At 44.3% G+C, this 22,168-nt stretch overlaps 2 protein-coding genes across 2 annotated transcripts; one reads left to right on the top strand and one right to left on the bottom strand.

The window, feature by feature from the left end:
• The first annotated feature begins 4,834 nt into the window (after positions 1 to 4,834).
• Positions 4,835 to 7,730, top strand: utp23 (UTP23 small subunit processome component). The gene is made up of 3 exons (XM_023975054.2): positions 4,835 to 5,300; positions 5,386 to 5,557; positions 6,228 to 7,730. Exons 1-3 carry the CDS (start codon positions 5,113 to 5,115, stop codon positions 6,621 to 6,623), a joined length of 756 nt encoding a protein of 251 aa, XP_023830822.1. The 5' UTR covers positions 4,835 to 5,112; the 3' UTR covers positions 6,624 to 7,730.
• On the bottom strand, positions 6,744 to 22,168 carry rad21b (RAD21 cohesin complex component b). The gene is made up of 14 exons (XM_023975315.2): positions 22,093 to 22,168; positions 20,894 to 21,087; positions 20,477 to 20,606; positions 20,078 to 20,177; positions 19,098 to 19,204; positions 18,541 to 18,753; positions 15,680 to 15,799; positions 15,447 to 15,575; positions 14,950 to 15,173; positions 14,513 to 14,660; positions 14,043 to 14,188; positions 13,641 to 13,808; positions 9,305 to 9,388; positions 6,744 to 9,169 (listed from the first exon to the last, which is right to left on the bottom strand). Exons 2-14 carry the CDS (start codon positions 21,035 to 21,037, stop codon positions 8,978 to 8,980), a joined length of 1,905 nt encoding a protein of 634 aa, XP_023831083.1. The 5' UTR covers positions 21,038 to 21,087; positions 22,093 to 22,168; the 3' UTR covers positions 6,744 to 8,977.

Here is a 22,168-nt window from a genome sequence, read left to right as displayed (position 1 = left end):
GTCTTGCTCACATCAGCTACTGAGAGCGTGATCACAGAGATGTCTGAAACAGCTGGTGCTCTCATGCATGCTTCAGTGTTTCTTGCCTCGAAGYGAGCATAAAAGGCATTTAGCTCGTCTGGTAGGCTCGCATCACTGGGCAGCTCGCGGCTTGGTTTCCATTTGTAGTTCGTAATAGTTTGCAAGCCCTGCCACATCCACAAGCCCTGCCATTGCAAGCCCTGCCAACTGGCAATCTCTTCATTCGAAGACTCAATCATGGACACTTACTGACATTTGTGGCTGCTTTATGTGATGTATTGCTGTCTCTACCTTCGTGCCCTTTGTGCTGTTGTCTGTGCACAATAATTTTTGTACCATGTTTTGTGCTGCTACCATGTTGTGTTTCTACCATATTCTTGTGTTATGTTGCTACCATGCTGTGTTGTTATGTGTTGCTGCCTTGCTATGTTGTTGTCTTAGGTCTCTCTTTATGTAGTGTTGTGTTGTCTCTCTTGTTGTGATGTGTGTTTTGTCCTATATTGCCTTTTGGTAGGCCGTCATTGTAAATGAGAATTTGTTCTTAACTGACTTGCCTAGTTCAATAAAGGTTAAATAAAATAAAAAATTCAAATCTGATGAGTGTCAGAGCCTGTGTAGTAGGATTCAATCTTAGTCCTGTATTGATTATTGACTATACTTTTTGTATTCTGCCATATTCCCAGTCACTTTGCCATGGTTAAATGCGATGTTCTGCACTTTCAGTTTTGCACGAATGCTGCCGTCTATCCACAGTTTCTGGTTAGGGTAGGTTTTAATAGTCACAGTGGGTACAACATCTATACCCTCACTGATAAACTCAGTCACCGTATCAGTTTATTCATCTATATTATTCTCGGTGGCAACCGGATCATATCCCAGTCCGCGTGATTAAAAAAACCTAGAAGCGTGGATTCCAATTGGTCAGACCAGTGTTGAATAGTCCTTAGCACGGGTACTTCCTGTTTGAGTTTCTGCCTATAGGAAGGGAAGAGCAAAATGGAGTCGTGATCAGATTTGCCGATGGGAGGGCAGGGGAGGTCCTTGTAGGCATCCCGGAAGTTGGAGTGTTTTAGCAGAGCGAGTAATACAGTCAATGTTTTGATAGAACTTCGGTAGATTTTTTCTCAAATTTGCTTTGTTAAAATTCCCAGCTACAATAAATGCGGCCTCAGGATATGTGTCTTCCAGTTTGCATAAAGTCCAGTGAAGTTATTTGAGGGCCGTCATGGTATCGGCTTGAGGGAGAATATACACGGCTGTGACCGAAGAGAGTTCTCTTGGGAGGTAATTACAGTCAGCATTTGATAGTGATGTATTCTAGGTCGGGTAAACAAAAGAACTTGAGTTCCTGTATGTTATCCCAATCACACCGTGAGACGTTAATCATGAAACATAGACCTCCACCCTTGTCATCCTGGAGAGATATTTATTCCTGTCTGCGCGATAAACTGAGAACCTAACTGGCTGGACGGACTCAGACTGTATATCCCGAGAGAGCCATGTTTCCTGTGAAACAGAGTATGTTACAATTCCTGATGTCTCTCTGGAAGGAAATACTCGCCCTGAGCTCGTCAACTTTATTTTCCAGAGACTGAACATTAGCGAGTAATATACTAAGAAGTGGTGGGTGGTGTGCGCGCCTCCTAAGTCGGACTAGAAGACCACTCCGAGTACCTCTCGTCCGCTGGCGGTGTTTTGGATCAGCCTCTGGAATCAGTTCAATTGCCCTGGTGGGTACAAACAAAGGATCCGATTCGGGAGAGTCGTATTCCTGGTCGTAATGCTGGTGAGTTACCGTCGCTCTGATATCCAATAGTTTTTCCCAGCTGTATGTAATAACACAAAATAAAATACTGCAAAGTTTCCTAAGCTAGAAGCACCGCAGCCCTATCTGTYGGCGCCATTTTGATTAGTCGTCACTAACGATCTGAAATGGTCCACCCACACAGACAGTGTGGTGAAGAAGGTGCAACAGCGCCTGTTCAACCTCAGCAGGCTGAAGAAATTTGGCTTGGCCCCTAAAACGCTCACAAACTTTTATACATGCACAATTGAGAGCATTCTGTCAGGCTGTATCACCGCCTGGTACGGCAACTGCAATGCCCGCAACCACAGGGCTCTCCAGAGGGTGGTGCGGTCTGCCCAACGCATCACCGGAGGCAAACTACCTGCCCTCAAGGACACCTACAGCACCCAATGTCACAGGAAGGCCCCAAAAATAATCAAGGACATCAACCACCCGAGCCACAGCCCGTTCACCCCACTATCATCCGGAAGGCGAGGTAAGTACAGGTGCATCAAAACTATGACMGAGAGACTGAAAATYAGCTTCTATCTCAAGGCCATCAGACTGTTAAATAGCCATCACTAGCCGGCTTCCTCCCGGTTACACAATCCTGCACCATAGAGGCTGCTGCCCTATATACAAATAGACACTAGTCACTTTAATAATGTTTACATACTGCTTTACTCATCTCATATCTATATACTGTGTTCTATTCTACTGTATTTTAGTCAATGCCTCTCCAATATTGCTCGATCTAATATTTATATATTTCTTAATTTCATTCTTTTACTTTTAGATCTGTGTGTATTTTTGTGAATTGTTAGGTACTACTGCACTGTTGGAGCTAGGAACACAAGCATTTCGCTACACCCACAATATAATCTGCTAAATATGTTTGTGACCAATCAAATTTGATTTGATGGCCTTATACAGCTCGTTGAGTGCGGTCTTAGTGCCAGCATCGGTTTGTAGTGGTAAATAGATGGCTACGAAAAATATAGATAAACTCTCTTGGTAGATAGTGTGGTCTACAGTTTATCATGAGGTACTCTACCTCAGATGAGCAATACCTCGAAGCCTCTTTAATATTACACATTGCGCACCAGCTGTTATTGACAAATAGACACACCACACCACCCCTCGTCCTACCAGACGTAGCTGTTCTGTCCTGCCGACGCATGGAAAACCCAGCCAACTGTATATTATCCGTGTCATGGTTCAGCCACGACTCGGTGAAACATAAGATATTACAGTTTTGAATGTTCCGTTGGTAGGATAGTCTTGAGCGGAGATTATCCCGTTTATTTTCCAGTGATTGCACATTGGCCAAAAGAACAGATGGTAGAGGCGGGTTACCCACTCGCCAACGAATTCTCACAAGGCACCCCTGTATTTCTGTATTTTTTTCACGCAAATGACAGGGATTTGAGCCTGGTCTCGGAGAAGCAGTATATCCTTCACGTCAGACTCATTAAATAAAAAATATTTGTCCAGTTTGAGGTGAGTAATTGCTGTTCTGATATCCAGAAGCTCTTTTCGGTCATAAGAGATGGTAGCAGCAACATTATGTACATTATGTATAAGTTACAAACAATGCGAGAGAAAAAACACAAAATAGTTGGTTAGGAGCCTGTTCCACTGTTCCACCAACTTTTTATATCAGCAGTACTTCACAGCACATAACGGAACTGACTTGAGACAGGAACAAAAGTTGGTAAAATGGGCAGGCTGGAAAAAGAAGGCGGAAGTGGACGATGAAGTGGATTCTGAATCCAGTGGCACTAGAATCAAGGAGAATTTGAGTATTGTCCAAAAGAATGGAAAACGGAGCAAAGTCATGTACAGTGATGAGAATGTCCCTTTGTATCTAGTAGGAGTACAGTTTGGTAATGAGGAGTAGTTGAGCAGATTTCCAATATTGAAGAAACCATTTGAGATATCCAAACTGGTGGAGAGAGTGCTGGGTAAAGTGAAGGCTGTGAGGATCACGAGAGGCGGGCTTGTTTAGATTTTTGTGCTTCTGCGGATCAGAAGGAATGTGCATCGCTTCTCACCCGATTTGGTAAGTTTGAAGTGTTGTGTGTGTCTCTTCGGACAGGGCACCCCTTAAGGAGGTTAAATCTGGCGACTTGTGGGAAGTTGATTTTGAAGAGATTAGAAATATTCCTGGAGTGATTGATGCATGTCTGATGATTCGTGTGGTGAATGGTGAAAAAGTGAAGAGTCTATCTTTTCTTTGTTTTTTTGATATGGAGTGTCTCCCTACTCAAGTGCAGTTGGGGTATATAAACTACAGAGTCAGAGCATTTATCCCAAGACCAATGCAGTGTGATCATTGTTAAACTTTTGGTCATGTTTCAAGTGTTTGCAGAAGGGAGAAGCCGAGATATCCAAGTTGTGGAAAAGATCAAATCATGTGTTTTAAAAGTGAGGAAAATGTGACATGTTGCAATTGTGGTGGGAACCATGAAGCTACATCTTTTGATTGCCCGACAAGGGCGAAAGAGAATGAGGTGGCCAAAGTCAGGGCTGTCCAGAGCATGTCATATGCAACAACTGTTAAAAGAGTTGAGGGTTTGATTGGTGCTCCTTGAGAGTACATGGTGCTGCATAGGCCTTCACTGCAGGCTGCAGGGGTTGCCTTTCACCAACAGGACACTGACATTTTAAAGGTTAAGAAGGTGGACTTTGTGGCATTTATAGCTATGGTGATTAATGGCACTGCCAAGGTGGGGAGAAGGTCCAGGAAGGTAGATATAATTTTGGATGCAGCGGAGCGGTTCCTGGGACTGAAAGATTTCTCGGCGGAGGAGTTACATGGAGCCTGAGAAGGGAGATTTGAAAGAAGAAAGAAGTGGGAGTTTTGTTTTTGTTAATATACTATTTTTATTTGGGTGGATTAAATTAGTGTCCCTATATCGTATGGGTTTACTTTTTACCTTGTTTTGGTTTTCAACCCGTCCAGTTGGAGGCGACAATGCAACTTTTGGGGTTGTAGTCCGCCATAAAACCCACAGAAGAAGAAGAAACAAAAGTCTTTCTTCTGACGTTTTTGTTTCCAGACGAACATATTAAGCTGTTACTCAACCAAGGAAACGTGTGTTTATATTTTCCAAGTAACTTGATTTTATTGGTTATGAATCCGTGTGTACTAGTAAACTGATACTGASGAAAATTTACAGAATATACGTAATGCAATTGCGTCCATTTGAGTGATATTTGTGTGTGATTTTTCAGTAAGTAATCCTGTCAGACAAGCTCGTTAGCTCTTTTTAGTACATTCTTGGGCTAGCGAACTAGTCWCAATGACGATCAAACGACAAAAGAAAGCCAAGAAAAACATCAATTTCTACAAACACAACTTCAGTTTTAGAGAGCCCTTTCAAATTCTCATCGACGGGACGTTTTGCCAGGCGGCTCTGAAGAATAAGATTCAAATCAAAGAGCAGATGCCGAAATACCTCATGGGGGAGGTGCAACTTTGTACTACAAAGTGAGTGGAGTTTGGTGTTGTAGTAAATGTCACACTGTCATGAGTTTTACCCAATGACCGTTTTTTTTAACCTTATGTCCTACAGTTGTGCGCTGAAGGAACTTGAATCACTGAAAGACCTCTATGGTGCCAAACTCATCCTGCAGCGGTATCAGGTTAGGAACTGCAAGCATTTCAAGAACCCCGTCTCTGCGTCAGAGTGTCTGCTCTCCATGCTGGAAGTGACTAATCCACACCACTACTTTGTTGCCACACAGGTAAGTGTTATGTCATACCTTTACTTACCTGGGTCAATCAATGGTCCTGTTTCCCTGCTCAGACCTTGCATGCATCAACCGATGGTTGCATGCCACATCATTGACTGCCAAATTGCTGTAACAGGGGGTCATGTTCCTCTGCTTAGACATTGCTGATGCATGCCAGATCTTACAACACCTGGATAGGTATCAGCTAACCACACGTATCAGCTCCCGAGTGGCGCAGCGGTCTAAGGCACTACAGTCCCTGGTTCGATTCCAGACTGTATCACACCCAGCCATGATTGGGAGTCCCATAGGGTGGCGCACAATTGGCCCAGCTTCATCCGGGTTTGGCCAGGGCAGACAGTCATTGTAAATAAGAAATTTGTTCTTAACTGACTTGCCTAGGTACATAGAAGAACCAGATCATATGTTATAGCAATATGGTGCCCTTGATGATGTGGTATGCAACCATTGATTGATGCATGCAACGTCTGAGCAGGGGAACACGGCCATGTGGTTAGCTGATAGGTATTTCACGTATCTAGGCGTTGTAAGTTTTGGCATGCGTTAGCAACGCTTGTCACCTCAGGATCAACAACCAATAGTGCCGCCCACCTAACTGCATGCATCCAGTCTAGACCAAATGCATTGATTCACCTCTTCCTGTCGGATGTTTAATTTCTAGGACCAAGAGCTGACAGCAGGCCTGAATAAGATCCCAGGCGTGCCTCTTATGTATATCATCTCCAACACCATAGTGTTGGACAAGCCCAGCCAATGCTCGGTTAACCATGTGGAGGCTGTGGCTCTGGGAGAGATGGTCACCCCAGCCCAGCAGCAGAGCATCAACAGCCTGAAGGAGGTGCAGGGGATCGGGCAGGATGGAGAGCGCCGAGGCAAGAAGCGTAAGAGGAAAATCTCCAATCCCAACCCGCTCAGCTGCCTAAAGAAGAAGAAAAAACAGCCACCGACGCAGCCTCTTAAGACTGAGGGTGAGAAGAAGAAACGGAACCGTCAAAGGAAACGCAGCAAGCCAGAGGGAGGCGAGGGTCCATCCCTCAAACCGCCCCCAAACCCCTAGTGTGGTGGGAAGAGACTTGTTTTGTCAGGGCAGTAAAAATAGCAGCTTTTTTCCCCCACCGTTCCCAAAGGTTGAAATTTGAACAGCTAAATATAATAAATGTACACCTCTTTTTTTWAATATCTTTACTAAACACATTTGCCAGATTAAAGGCATTTCATTGGAATTCAAGAGATCCAACTTCAAATGTCTGGAGAACATCTTTTGAAGAAGCACACAATGAATTCAGTCTTTGTATTGCGTCACGGTTCATGATGTCATGTTTCTAAAAATGTATCCTCAAACTAGTTTTTGACCATCAGAAGGTATTGATATTCTAAGTCATTATTATAGTAAGTCCATAGCCATTATACCCAGTTCGCTGGCTCAATGAACCATCTATGAAAAGGATCGTCATTGACACGAACTGCTAACAGTATTCATTTTATTAGAAAACTTACATCAGTTGCTGGGGCTCAGGACTACAGGCATGGCATCAAAAATCTGAGTAARAACACATTTTAGCAACAGTATCTACAAGATGCAAGTTTACTGGCACATAGTTTAAAAGGGATGCACTGAAACATTACATCATAWACAATGTCAGAGGGAGTGCGTGAATATCAAAACAATGCATTTGTTGTAAAGGACGGTCCAAAAACTATAAATCTACTTGTCCTCTGCAGCTATGAACCATAAGACGAGCAATAGCGTATTCAAGCTATCGAAGAATGACCGTCGCAACGGGTCTAAACACCTATGGAAGTTTCCATCAAAACTTTTAGATGAATGAAAACCAAATTAAAGTTTTCTATATACCAGAGATTTCTTGACATTTAGCTGCATCAAAGTTGAATGAAATGTAGTTTCCTGTCACCCACTGGGCTGAGTTGTCTTGACATTTAGAGATTGTGATGAAATTGACGATAGCTTCAAAATATGATGCGAAAGATGCAGCCTTAACTAAGTCTGATTCTGAACAAACCATTAACATCTGCATTAGATAGTTGATACGAGTATTTTCATTGTCGCAGTATGTGACTTAAAACAAAGGTAATTATTCAAGAAATACCATAAAAATACAATTTCAGGAGCAATTCATTGGAATAAAGTATATTTCAAAATGGAGCACGCAATAAGTGTAGTTATTTTTTTAAATCTACATGATCCTCAAATCACCACAACAATGGAGACATTTTAAATGTCTGAAGATATTTGAAAATATAAAGTACAGTCAGAGACACACAAGCACTTGTAAACACAGAATTAAAAACTAACCCATTGGAACGCTTGAAGCTACCGTTGGTCTTTAAGATAAGATTGCTGGTGTATGCAATTGTGTTTCAGAAACTTGCCCAGTACTACACGCTTCTTTTAGCTAAAGGGTATAAAACATGAGAACTTTTTTTTTTATGGGAGGGAAATTGAACCTCTGAATGCAACACATGATTGGATTATCACTCACATTCTATCAAAACATAAAGAGCTTTCATTGGATAACAAAAGCCAAATAATCCCACCAATCATGACATTCAGTGACTTCATCCCCCCCCACCAACCGCCACTTGACCTTTAAAAAAAACATCCAAGACAAAAAAGCACATACTGAACAAAAATATAAACGCAACATGTAAAATGTTGGTCCCATGTTTCACGAGCTAAAAGAGTTCCCAGACATTTTCCATACGCACAAAAAGCTTATTTCTCTCCAATTCTGTGCACAAATTTGTTTACGTCACTGTTAGTGAGCATTTCTACCTGACAGGCATGGCATATCAATAAACTGATTAAACAGCATGGTCATTACACAGGTCCACCTTGTGTTGGGGACAATAAAAGCCCACCCTAAAATGTGCAGTTTTGTCACACAACACAATGCCACCACAGATGTTTCAAGTTTTGAGGAAGAGTGCAATTGGAATGCTGACTGCAGGAATGTCCACCAGAGCTGTTGCCAGAGAATTCAATACACATTTTTCTACCATAAGTCGATTTAGAGAATTTGGCAGTACTTCCAACCGGCCTCACAACCGCAGACCAGGTGTAGCCACGCCAGCCCAGGCTTCTTCACCTGCGGGTGGGGGGTGTGCTTAGAAGTATTTCTGTCTATAATAAAGCCCTTTTGTGGGGAAAAACKAATTGGCTGGACGTGGCTCCCCAGTGGGTAGGCCTAAGCCCTCCCAGGCCCACCCATGGCTGCGCCCCTGCCCAGTCGTGTGAAATCCATAGATTTGAAAATGTTGCCGGTTGTGTTTATATTTTTGTTCAGTGTAGTTAAAAAAAATATATATATAAAAATGCACAGTGTCAGAACTAAATAACATCCTATACAAACAAAAACAACAGTTTTAGAGTAAAAGCAGCCAGTGTCGAGTCTAGATTAGGTGGAAGCGGGCTCCAGGGGTGGCGATGATGTCGCTGTAGTGCTCTGTCTGGTTGAGCTCCACCGCCTGCTGCTTCTTCAGAACCAGAAAGCTGTAGAACTTGGCGGCAGCCTGCTTCTTGTTGTTGTTCCTGCACAGATCCAGCAGGCTAATTTGCTGGGCCCCCGTCTTGGCCATCAACCTCTGTTGAAGGGAGGGAGAGAATAGGTACGTCACGGTTAAGACCCGGTTCTGGTTAGAAATGTTGGGGTTCACTTGGTGAGTCACAACAACTAGTAGAGCTCTCAGTGCTCTCGTAGAAGCTCGCCTATGACATACCTGTAGGCCGTGGAGCATCTGCTGGGTTCTCTTGTTCCACCGCCTCTCCTCTCGGTCCTGTTCTCCGGCCTGACCTTCCTCATCCTTTCATGGAACACACATAACATTAACTCTACATAAATAATACACTTTAGCCAATGTACAAGCAATGCAAGACACAGTAAGAGACATGCTTCTGCGTACTCCTAGGCCTACAGTGCCTTCAGAAAGTAATAATACACCATTACTTATTCCACATTTTTTGTTACAGCCCGAATTCAACATTTATTAAAATAGATTTCTCACCCATCTRCACACAATTTTATTGAAAATGAAATACACTACATCGTCAATGTTGGGCGATTAGGCCTGGCTCACAGTCGGAGTTCCAATTCATCCCAAAGGTGTTCGATGGGGTTGAGGTCAGGGCTCTGTGCAGGCCAGTCAAGTTCTTCCACACCGATCGACAAACGATTTCTATATCGCTTTGTGCACGGGGGCATTGTCACGCTGAAATAGGAAAGGGCTTTTGCTGGAACTGTCACGCTGAAACAGGAAAGGGCTTTTGCTGGAACTAAGGTGCCTAGCCTGAGCCATAAAAAACAGCTCCAGACCATTATTCCTCCTCCACCAAACTTTACAGTTGGCACTATGCATTTCGGGCAGGTAGCGTTCTCTTGGCATTCGCCAAACACAGATTCGTCATCGGACTGCCAGATGGTGAAGCRGGATTCATCACTCCAGCGAATGCGTTTCCACTGCTCCAGAGTCCAATGGCGGCAAGCTTTACACCACTCCAGCCAACGCTTGGCATTGCGCACAGTGATCTTAGGCTTGTGTGCGGCTGCTCGGCCATGGAAACCCATTTCACGATGCTCCCGATGAACAGTTCTTGTGCTGATGTTGCTTCCCAAGGCAGTTTGGAAGTTGGTAGTGAGTGTTGCAACCGAGGACAGAATTTTTTACACGCTATGCACTTCAGCACTTGGCGGTCCCGTTCTGTGAGCTTGTGTGGCCTACCACTTGGTGGCTGAGTTGTTKTTGCTCATAGACGTTTCCACTTTACAATAACAGCACTTACAGTTGAATAGCAGCTCTAACAGGGCAGAAATTTAACAAATTGACTTGTTGGAAAGGTGGCATCCTATAACAGTGCCACGTTGAAAGTCACTCAGCTCTTCAGTACGGGCCATTCTACTGCCAATGTTTTCCTATGGAGATTGCATGGCTGTGCGCTCGATTTTATGCACCTGTCAGCAATGGCTGTGGCTGAAATAGTCAAATCCACTAACTTGAAGGGGTGTCCACATACTTTTGCATATACACTACTGTTCAAATGTTTGGGGTCACTTAGAAAAAAATTAAAATAATTGTCAGTTAAAATAACATTAAATTGATCGGAAATACAGTGTAGACATTGTTAATGTTGTAAATGACTATTGTAGCTGTAAACGGCAGATTTTTTACTGAATATCTACATATTCGTACAGAGGYCCATTATCAGCAACCATCACTCCTGTGTTCCAATGGCACGTTGCGTGAGCTAATCAAAGTTTTTCATTTTATTTATATTTCTTTACCCCTTTTTCTCCCCAATTCCGTGGTATCCAATTGGTAGTTACAGGCTTGTCTCATTGCTGAAACTCTCGTACGGACTCAGGAGAGGCGAACGTCGAGAAACGTGCGTCCACCGAACCACAACCCAACCAAGCCGCACTGCTTCTTGACACAATGTCCACTTAACACAGAAGCCAGCTGCACCAATGTGTCAGAGGAAACACCGTACACCTGGCGACSGTGTCAGCGTGCACTGCGCCCGGGCCGCCACAGGAGTCGCTAGTGCGCGATGGGACAAGGACATCCCTGCCAGCCAAACCCTCCCCTAACCCGGACGACGTTGGGCCAATTGTGCACCGCCTCATGGTTCTCCTGATCACGGCCGGCTGTGACAGAGCCTGGACTCGAACCCAGAATATCTAGTGGCCTTAGACAACTGTGCCACTCGGGAGGCCCAAGTTTATCATTTTAAAAGGCYAATTGATCATTAGAAAACCCTTTTGCAATTATGTTAGCCCTGCTGAAAGGTGTTGTTCTGATTAAAGAAGCAATAAAACTGGCCTTCTTTAGACTAGTTGAGTATCTGGAGCATCAGCATTTGTGGGTTCGATTACAGGCTCAAAATGGCCAGAAACAAAGAACTTTCTTCTGAACCTCGTCAGTCTATTCTTGTTCTGAGAAATGAAGGCTATTCCATGCAAGAAATTGCCAAGAAACTGAAGATCTCGTACAACACTGACTACTCCCTTCACAGAACAGCGCAAACTAGCTCTAACCAGAATAGAAAGAGGAGTGGTGTATAGTTTGAGAAACAGACGCCTCACAAGTCCTCAACTGGCAGCTTCATTAAATAGTACCCGCAAAACACCAGTCTCAACGTCAACAGTGAAGAGGCGACTCCGGGATGCTGGCCTTCTAGACATAGTTGCAACGAAAAAGAGATATCTCAGACTGGCCAATAAAAAGATTAAGATGGGCAAAAGAACACAGACACTGGACAGAGGAAGATTGGAAAAAAGTACTATGGACGACGAATCTAAGTCTGAGGTGTTCAGATCACAAAGAACATTCTTGAGACACAGAAAAAATGAAAAGATGCTGGAGGAGTGCTTGACGCCATCTGTCAAGCATGATGGCGACAATGTGATTGTCTGGGGTGCTTTGGTGGTGGTAAAGTGGGAGATTTGTACAGGGTAAAAGGGATCTTGAAGAAGGAAGGCTATCACTCCATTTTGCAATGCCATGCCATACCCTGTGGGCGGCGCTTAAATTGGAGCCAATTTCCTCCTACAACAGGACAATGACCCAAATCCCTGAGCGGTTTCCTCCCTCCCCGGCAACTGAGTTAGGAATGACGCCTGTAGCTTTGTAGTGACTGGGTGTATTGATACACCATCCAAAGTGTAATTAGTAACTTGCTCAAAGGGCTATTCAATGTCTGGTTTATTTTACATTCACTCATCTGCCATCACTACCTGCTGCCCTATATACATAGACTTGAAATCACTGGCCACTTTAATACTGTTTACATATTTTGCATTACTCATCTCATATGTATATACTGTATTCTATACTATTCTACGGTCTATGCCGCTCTGACATTGCTCGCCCAGATATATATATATTCTTAATTCCATTTCTTTAGATTAGTGTGTATTGTATTTATTGTTGTGAAATTGTTAGATATTACTTGATAGATATTACTGCACTGTTGGAGCTAGAAACGCAAGCATTTCGCTACACCCGCAATAACATCTGCTAAACATGTGTATGTGACAAAAGATTTAATTTGAATAGGTGCCCTTCTTTGCGAGCCATGGAAAACCTCCCTGAGTCTTTGTGGTTGAATCTGTGTTTGAAATGTACTGCTCGACTGAGGGACCTTACAGATCATTTTATGTGTGGGGTAGGGATAAGGCAGTCGTTTAAAAATCATGATAAACACTATTATTGCACACAGAGTGAGTCCATGCAACTTATGTGACTTGTTAGGCAAATTTTTACTCCTGAACTTATTTAGGCTTGCCATAACAAAGGGATTAAATACTAATTGACTCAAGACATTACAGCTTTTACTTTAAGTAATTTGTAAAATAAATAGAAAACATAATTCCACTTTGACATTATGGGGTATTGTGTGTAGGCCAGTGATAATATTTGTAAAAAAATAAAATATCTACTGGCTTCCCGGGTGGCGCAAAAGTTTAAGGCACTGAATCGTAGGCTTTACTTGGCTCATAGCGCTCTAGTGACTCCTTGTGGCGAGCCGGGCACCTGCATTCTGACTTCAGTCAGTTGAGCGATGTTTCCTCCGACACATTGGTGCAGCTGGCTTCGGGGTTGAGTGGGTGGGTGTTAAGAAGCACGATTTGGCGGGTCATGTTTCGGAGGACGCATGACTCAATCGTCACCTCTCCCAAGCCCATTGGGGAGTTGCAGCGATAAGACAAGATCATACATTGGGGAGAAAAGGTGGGTAAAATACAAAACAATTATAATATCTATTTTAAATTCAGGCTGTAACACAACAAAATGTGGAAAACGTCAAGGGGTGTGAATACTTTCTGAAGTCCCTGTACACATTTAGCTTCCAAARGAAGCTAAGACAGAATAGATCAGTGGTCACCAGCCATGGTCCAAGAGAGCAACATTGTGTGTAGGATTTTCTTCCAGTCCTGCACTAACACACACAATTCCATCAGCTGTTTAGTTCTTACTTGGAACACAAGTCTGCACACCCTGTAGCTCTCCAGAACCAGGGTTGGCGGTGACCACTGGCACATCTTTGTCTCCATCTCACCTCCTCGTCTGAGTCGTCCTCTCCTTCCTTCTTGTCCTTTTTCTCCCCTATCAGGTCCAGCTCGGGGAACTGGCTGAGGTTGGTGCTGTCCTCAGGGGGCAGCTCCACCGTCATGTCCAATTGCTGGGACACACCTGAATGGTTGGCAGCCTGTTCCAGTGTACCCATCTGGATGGAGAGAGAATAAGAATGTTTGAGTGATTGAGTAGGGGGTTGAGTATGGGCAAAAGATAGAAGCAGGTCAAACTTCTACTATCTACTTTCAAAAAACTAATGAGATCTCCCAGTGGATACAATATCAAACCCCAACAAGCCTTATATGCTTGACAAACTGCCTTTGAAAGTTTCCCTAGCCATAGTTAAACAGGGCTTGAGCGAAGAGAGGAGGAATGAGACACTCACGGGCAAGGCTGGCTCTGTGTCCTGGGCCTTGCGTTTCTGGCCGTGCATGGAGGAGGGTGGGGGCATGACTGACTCGTCCAGGGTGGTCCTGCTGCCCTCCATGGCCGATGCCTGCAGTACACTGGGCTCCTCCAGGATAGTCTGGTCTGGAGCGCATTTACACACAAACAGAACATTAAACTGCAGTAATCAAAGAAAGGTATTGAGTACAAGTACATGAGTGTTATGGATGAGGATCAGATGAAGGGCTTATGTCAGATTGGGAGTCTGTCTGTTCCACTGGTGTTGAAGAAATTCCAATAGTACTACTTTGAGTGTATACTACTTTAAATGTATCTACTTTGAATACCAGCCTCTGTCTTAATGTGATAACCATGCCGAGAGTTGGCCCTCTAGCCTATAATGGCATCTACTGTAGAGGAATGCACTGTTGACATTTGGTAGTGAGTTAACTGAGTGGAGTATCTCACCGATGATGTCCCTCTGCATGRCCTCCTCTCTGGGCACCTCAGGGTTCTCCAGGTCCTTCAAGAACTCATCCAGGCTGTCTGCCTCACCTCCCTTCCTCCTCTTCCTCATCTCATCTGGCATCAGGGGGGTCAGGGTGCGGGTGAACATCTACAGAAAGAGAAAGAGAGGGGGAGAAAGAGAGAGACGATAGAGTCGGTGTTAGGCTAGGTAGAAACAACAATGCACAAAACCCCTAAAAAATAGTGGCTACATTATGTCCTCACAAACTGATTGTTGAGAATAGAAACAAATAGAAAAGCTCTAATGAAAGAGATTTAGGAATTAACATRCACACATCTGGGGGGGAAACAGAAAAGCCATTGCCAGGTGCTGGACTGAGCACAATAACAGTACACAGCCCTTGTTTGTCTAACTACTAGACCAGTTGCTGGGTTACCTTGAGAAGCCTGCTGTTCCAGAGGGGCTGTGCTGGCAGAGAGAAGAGCTTCTCCACACCTCCCGTCTCTTTCCACATCATCAGCTTCTTGGTGGGCGGCGCAAGGTCCAGCGTGGTGACGATGTCAGAGTAGTCGCTGAGCTGGGCACGGATGGTCTTGCTATCCAGCTCCTTCAGGTTGTCCACAATCAGCTTCCTCTTCCTCTTGGCTTTGGTTTCCTTCACTGTGAGGAGTAAAGAGAAAATAACTTTTAAGTGAATAGTGAAATTTGGTGGCAGCAGTGGGATCCAGGGTGGTAGGGGTGCCTTGAAGAACAAGCAAGTGTTGAAGATATTTTGTGTGCTACTAAACTCCAAGAAGAGAGCAGTGGTGCTACTAAGTGAATACGTTATGGCATAGATCTATGTGATGTAGTGACATGCATAACCGTTTGGGTTTGTTATAATAGCACAACATGACTATCAGAATTTAACGGTTTGTTAGATTGTGGGCTGACCTGTGATGTCGATGGGCTCCAGGGCGAAAGCCTCCTCCTCGTTGTGTACCAGCGTGGTCTGCTCTGTCTGGTCCTGCATGGCGGGCAGGGGCTCTGCTGGGCCTGAGTCTGGGCTGTCGTGACCTCCCGCTATACACACAACATATAGAAAAATATAAAAACATACAATAACTAATACAAAAGAGTTGGCTAAGACCATGTTGGTTCAGCATATGGTAAGTGTTGCAACTTACGTGAGAGGGCATCAAAGTCATCTTCGACATCGTGTTCCTGCAGCCTCAACACGCTCTCGGTGATGGCGGGAGGGTCATCGAAAATGCCACCCCCATCCTTGTTACTTAGGAGCTTGTCAACTAGAAACAGGCAGGAAATTGGCAATGCTCAGCAGGAATTAAAGCTGCAATATGTAACTTTTTGGGCAAACTGACCAAATTCACATAGAAATTTGAGTTATAGATCTGTGATTCAATGAAAACAAGTCTTTAAAAGTATATATGTTCTAGGTGTGCTATTTCTATGCTTCCCATTCTTAAGTTTTGTTTTTCGATTCAATCTGTATCGCTGAAGTTATTGCACGATTGAAATGTAAACGTAATTTTTGATTGCGCTGACATGCAGCATTTAAGGCGTCCGCATGCTTCCCATCTGAAATAGTCCGGAACAGTTGGTGCATATATTCTGACTACATTTTGTGACGTTTTTGTTTGTCCTGGCCATCGGCAAGTTTTATTTTGGGGCTGTTCGCGCACACACAAAAATGTCTTGAGGCAAGTCGGTAGCCGAAGTCTACAACTATTCATTGGTCACTGGTCAACAGCAATTCAACGGCTCAGACAAGACCTAAGTGGCAGGTTCTACAGACAATCACGGACTACAAAAAGAAAATCAGCCACATCACGGACACCGACGTCTTGCTTCCAGACAAACTAAACACCTTATTTGCCCGCTTTGAGGACCACACAGTGCCACCAAGGACTGTGGGCTCTCCTTCTCCGTGGCCGACGTGAGTAAGACATTTAAACGTATTAACCCTCGCAAGGCTGCCGGCCCAGACGGCATCCCTAGCCACGTCCTCAGAGCATGCTCAGACCAGCTGGCTGGAGTGTTTAAGGACATATTCAATCTCTCCCTATCCCAGTCTACTGTCCCCACATGATTCAAGATGGCCACCATTGTTCCTGTTCCCAAGAAGGCAAAGGTAACGGTACTAAATGACTATCGCCCCGTAGCACTCACTTCTGTCATCGTGAAGTGCTTTGAGAGACTAGTCAAGGATCATATCACCGCCACACTAGACCCACTCCAATTTGCATACYGCCCTAATAKGTCCACAGGCGATGCAATCGCCATCACACTGCCCTATCCCATCTGGACAAGGGGAATAGCTATGTAAGAATGCTGTTCATTGACTACAGCTCAGCATTCAACACCATAGTACCCTCCAAGCTCATCATTAACTTTGAACTTTGAGGCCCTGGGTCTCAACCCMACCCTGTGCGATTGGGTCCTGGACATCCTGACGGGCCGCCCCTAGGTGGTGAAGGTAGGAAACAACATCATGCTCAGCCCCCTCCTGTACTCCCTGTTCACCCATGACTGCGTGGCCATGCACGCCTCCAACTTGATCAAGGTTGCAGACAACATAACATTAGTAGGCTTGATCACCAACGACGACGAGACAGCCTACAGGAAGGAGGTGAGGGCCCTGGGAGTGTGGTGACAGGATAACAACCTCTCACTCAACGTCAACAAAACAAAGGAGATGATCGTGGACTTAGGGAAACAGCAAAGGGAGCACTCCCCTATCCACATCAAAGGGACAGCAGTGGAGAAGGTGGAAAGTTTTAAGTTCCTCGGCGTACACATCACGGACAAACTGAAATGGTCCACCCACACAGACAGTGTGGTGAAGAATGCGCAACAGCACCGCCTCAACCTCAGGASGCTGAAGAAATTTGGCTTGTCACCTAAAACCTTTACAGAKGCACMATTGAGAGCATCCTGTCGGGCTGTATCACCGCCTGGTATGGCAACTGCACCACCCACAACCGCAAGGCTCTCCAGAGGGTGGTGCGGTCTGCACAACGCATCACCGGGGGCAAACTACCTTGGCCCGCCAGGACACCTACAGCACCCGATGTCACAGGAAGGCTAAAAAGATCATCATGGACAACAACACCCGAGGTTGTTGTCCATGACATGACATGGCATGTCCATGACATGATGTTTACATGTCTTGCATTACTCATCCCTTATGTATATACTGTATTTTATACCATCTATTGCATCTTGCCTATGCCGCTTGGATGTTATTCCATCCCTTTACTTAGGTTTGTGTGTTATTAGGTAGTTGTTGTGGAATTGTTAGATTACTTGTTAGATATTGCTGCACTGTCGGAACTAGAAGCACAAGCATTCGCAACACTGCAATAACATCTGCTAACCATGTGTATATGACCAGTAAAATTTGATTTGAACAGAAGGACTCTTTAATTAAGTGTTTTGTAATTCAACGAGAGACTAATCATTTTCACTTGAGAAATACTGCATCTTAGTTAGATGTGAATTGTGCGACTAAGATCTTCTGCAAAAAAGTTTAAATAAATGACAGATTTCTCGAGTTATCTTAGATTAGATCTGGCTACGGTATCTCAAGATGAACGAACAGTACTATTGGCACTAAGGTCTATTAAGGGAGTGTGCAAGCACACTCGTTCGGTTTGTCTAGCCGAGTTCAGCTAGGCGCCAGCTCGAACTGAATTCATGACAGAAGCCTTTACCATGAATGCAGTCTCCGACGACACGGGAACATTGTCTTTACATTTCTATGGCKCTGTATGTAGCGCAGCTCTTCAGCRCTACAGATTGAATCAAGCCACAGGGTTTTTACACCAGATACAATCATTATGTAAACAATCAATTGGCCACATTAGTCATGGAGAAGGCATGGGCTATGTCCCATTTACATCTCCTTCCTCCCACACCTGTGCACACTTCAGGAGGAAGGAGATATTATTGAAAYGCACCCAAGGAGACAAGGAAAGAAAGAATTTGGTCATAGCCCCAACCCAGGTTATCCTTCCATCCTTYTTACCCAGCATGCCTCCTTCGCTGTCAGCCATGGGGTCCTCTCCGAAGTCATCTTTGTACTGGTCGTCGTACTCCAGGTGGTTGGACTTGTCTGTGATCTGGGCCTCTGAGGTCTCTGGGTCTAGGAGCAGGTTRGAGGCTGAYGCRCCGTGGATGATGTCCACCTCGAAGGCACTCTCYTCMCGCATCATCTCCCGGTCATCCATCCCAAAGTCAGCTGGAGGGGAGAAAACACTGAATATGTTAGAATGAGTTTTCGGAATGTGTATATACAGCAGTAATGAGTGGCGGGCTTTGTCACACTAGGAAGCTTGGAATAGGATGGAATAGGCTGGAGTATGGATGCATTTATGGGTGCATTTCAATAATCTGCCTGGATATGAAACTATGGTGAAAACATGGTAGACCACTACCAAGCATTTGCTATCACCTATCCATATCAGTGCAGATGAGGTGAAGGAGATGAAAAAGGAAGCAACTACAGACTATTGAGATGCAGCCATGGTTTAGTTCGAGGAGTGAGATGGTGAAAGTATTGGACTGGGAGGCCTGGCTACATACCGAAGTCATTCTCCTGCAGCAGGTTCAGGTTGCCCACCTCCTCCCTCATGGTGATCTCTTCCACTCGACTCTGGTTCAATGTGAACTGCTTGGTTACGTCGATGTCACTGCAAATACAACATAAATCACTACCACTGAGCAAAGAAACACCTAGTGCGCTGGGTACAAGCAAACTGATACCAGTAAGAGCATACAGAACTCCTGCAGGAGACTGAAACGATTTGGCATGGGTCCTCAGATCCTCAAAAAGTTATACAGCTGCACCATCGAAAGCATCCTGACTGGTTGCATCACCGCCTGGTTTGGCAAGTGAACTGCATCCGACCGCAAGGTGCTACAGAGGGTAGCGCGTACAGCCCAATACAACACTGGGGCCAAGCTTTCTGCCATCCAGGGACCTCTATACCAGGTGGTGTCAGAGGAAGGCCCTAAAAATTGGCATACTGTTCTTTCTGCTACCACACGGCAAGCGGTACCGGAGCGCCAAGTCTGGGTCCAAAAGGCTCCTTAACAGCTTTTACCCCCAAGTCATAAGACTGCTGAACAGTTAATCAAATGGCCACCCGGACTACTTGTATTGACCCTCTTTTTTTACGCTGCTGCTACTACTCTGTTTATTATCTATACATAGTCACTTTACCCCTACCTACATGTACATATGACCTCAATTACCTTGACTAACCCGTACCCCCACACATTGACTCAGTACCGGTACCCCCTGTATATAGCATCGTTATTGTGTTACTTTTTKAACTTTAGTTTATTTCACAAATATTTTATCACTCTGCACTGTTCGCTAAGGGCTTGTAAGTACGCATTTCACGGTAAGGTCCACACACCTTTTGTATTCGGCTCATGTGACAAATCAAATTTGATGCAAACATATACATCAATGGACACACAGCACTCATCAGAGCTTCATGGCRAATCTCAAAAAACAYATTTCAACTTGTTGGGCTCTGATGACATGCAGGACTCACTCTAGGTCTGGTAGTGGCTGGTCGAAGTCGTGGAACTCTTCTGGCATGGTGATGGCGTTGTAGGCAGCYTCTCTGTTCTCCTCTGGCAGATCCACCACACCTGAGAGAGGACAGGGATGGAGGCAGGGGTCAGGCCAGCCTCAAACCCACATAGTACACAGCCATAACATCTACCAACAATGTTAGTACTGTCTAGCAGCCCAGTGTGCCACTCACAAGTTTCATATTGGGACTCTTTTCAGGAGCCCCAATTTCAGTTCATTCAACAATATATACCAACTAACAGTAAAATTAAGACTTAAAGAAGATGGCTGTTGAGCCAAACTGTAACTCAGAGTCTTGAATGTAAATCAACAAAGAAGATGTTGGACCAGTCCAGCCGCCTAGCCAATATATTACCTGGTCTGAAGGCCATCTTGATCTTGATGAAAGCCTCGTTACAGTCAGCCAACAAGTACTTGGCTTTCCTGTTGTAGATCCTCACCACCCCCAGGAGCAGATGACCCGACGTACGCAGGGCCATTTTCACCTGGAAATATAAATAATAAGAAAGAATGTAATTTAATTTCATCTAACACCGTTCAGAAATACAGTTACCCCYTATGGCAARATAATTCACTTCAAATCTCTAGTAMGCTCATCTACCAAGCCCTGACCCACAGCAAGTGAGTTGAAAATKTACCCACTTCTACCGGTTCACGCAACACTAGTCTGTCAAAGTACCCTTAGAGGAGCATTAACCTAGTGGAGACTAGAGAGCGCAGCACATGACAGAAACACATAATAGAAGCGCTGTATGGATAATAGCTTGTGTACCTTGGGGCAGATGATGCTCTCCACACTGCTCTCCAGGTTGCATTCAAACACATGAGCCTTGGTGAGCTTCTTATCCCAGTGGGCCGCTAGCCAGATCTTGGCCAGCGGCCCACGCTTGCTGAGTACAAAGTGGGCGTAAAACATTGACCCAGCACCTTCTCACCTAAGGAGGGGGACTGGGACGGGGACGCCAACTTGCAGGGACAAAGGTTAGAGACTGCTGTTAGAAAAAAACTTCCAGTCACAAGAGGTAATACACTTTGATGGTCATATTGAATAAGGAAAGATTGGACTTTCAGAAATACATTTTATATTGCCACGCATTAACCGTCATTTTTATACTACACTTCATTACCCAATTTCTGTCAAAGTAACATTTGACTGTGTTATCAGTCCCCGCTGCTGGCAGACCAACGACACTCTCACACTATATTGCATGACGAAAGTGCGTTGTGGATGAATGTTAATAAAATTAATGAACAACAATGATTGAATACTCAGAAATTAAATTAAGTAATTAAATAAATAACAAAAAATGTCGTTTACCTGACCGAATAATTTACCGCTACATCTGTCAAACTAACTAGCTACAAGTAGCGACTGGGGCCCAATCTGGGCATTGTCCTGATCTTTTGGTACCCTCCATGTGGGAGGGGGAGGATTTGTGTTGATACCGACACAGAGTTCGTTTTGTAAATTTAACAACATATGATACTTATTAAACACATCGAATATTTATTAACAATGCACAACTAACTCTGTCATCAAAAAGTATGAATACAACTAAGTGAGTTAGGAAGCCAATCGTTTAGATTGTAAAAAAAATACAAAATAATAACGGGGCCTCGGCGCGAGCCCAACAACAGCCACGATAGCTATCTTTGGGGGTTTTGCAGGAGACGTGAGCGCCAGTGTTACATATTTGTACGTTTTGGTACAATATTGCGTTCCAGATTAATAAACAAATGTGAAGCTAGCTAAATACCCACAGTACAACAGGTAAATAGCTAATATACTAGGCAAGCTAATGTTACCGAACAGTGTGTGCGACGTAATCAACAACCCCTGTCATTTCCAAAACAGAGCGCGTATTCTGATAAGATTTTTGGTTTGTGTATACCATTTTTTTAAATCTAACATGCAAAACATTTGCTTTATTCCAGTAGTTGAACGTATATTTAAAATGTAAATCAACTCACCAATTACGCTCCAATTTTTTGGGGCGGCTGTACTGTAGTTTACTTTTTCCACCCCTCCTCTTCCTCCTCCCACTGA

The sequence above is a fragment of the Salvelinus sp. IW2-2015 genome, linkage group LG30, assembly GCF_002910315.2.
Source record: "Salvelinus sp. IW2-2015 linkage group LG30, ASM291031v2, whole genome shotgun sequence".
Lineage (NCBI taxonomy): Eukaryota > Metazoa > Chordata > Actinopteri > Salmoniformes > Salmonidae > Salvelinus > Salvelinus sp. IW2-2015.
The sequence above is the reverse complement of the archived record's forward strand: the minus strand, read 5'-3'. Positions and strand labels throughout refer to the sequence as shown.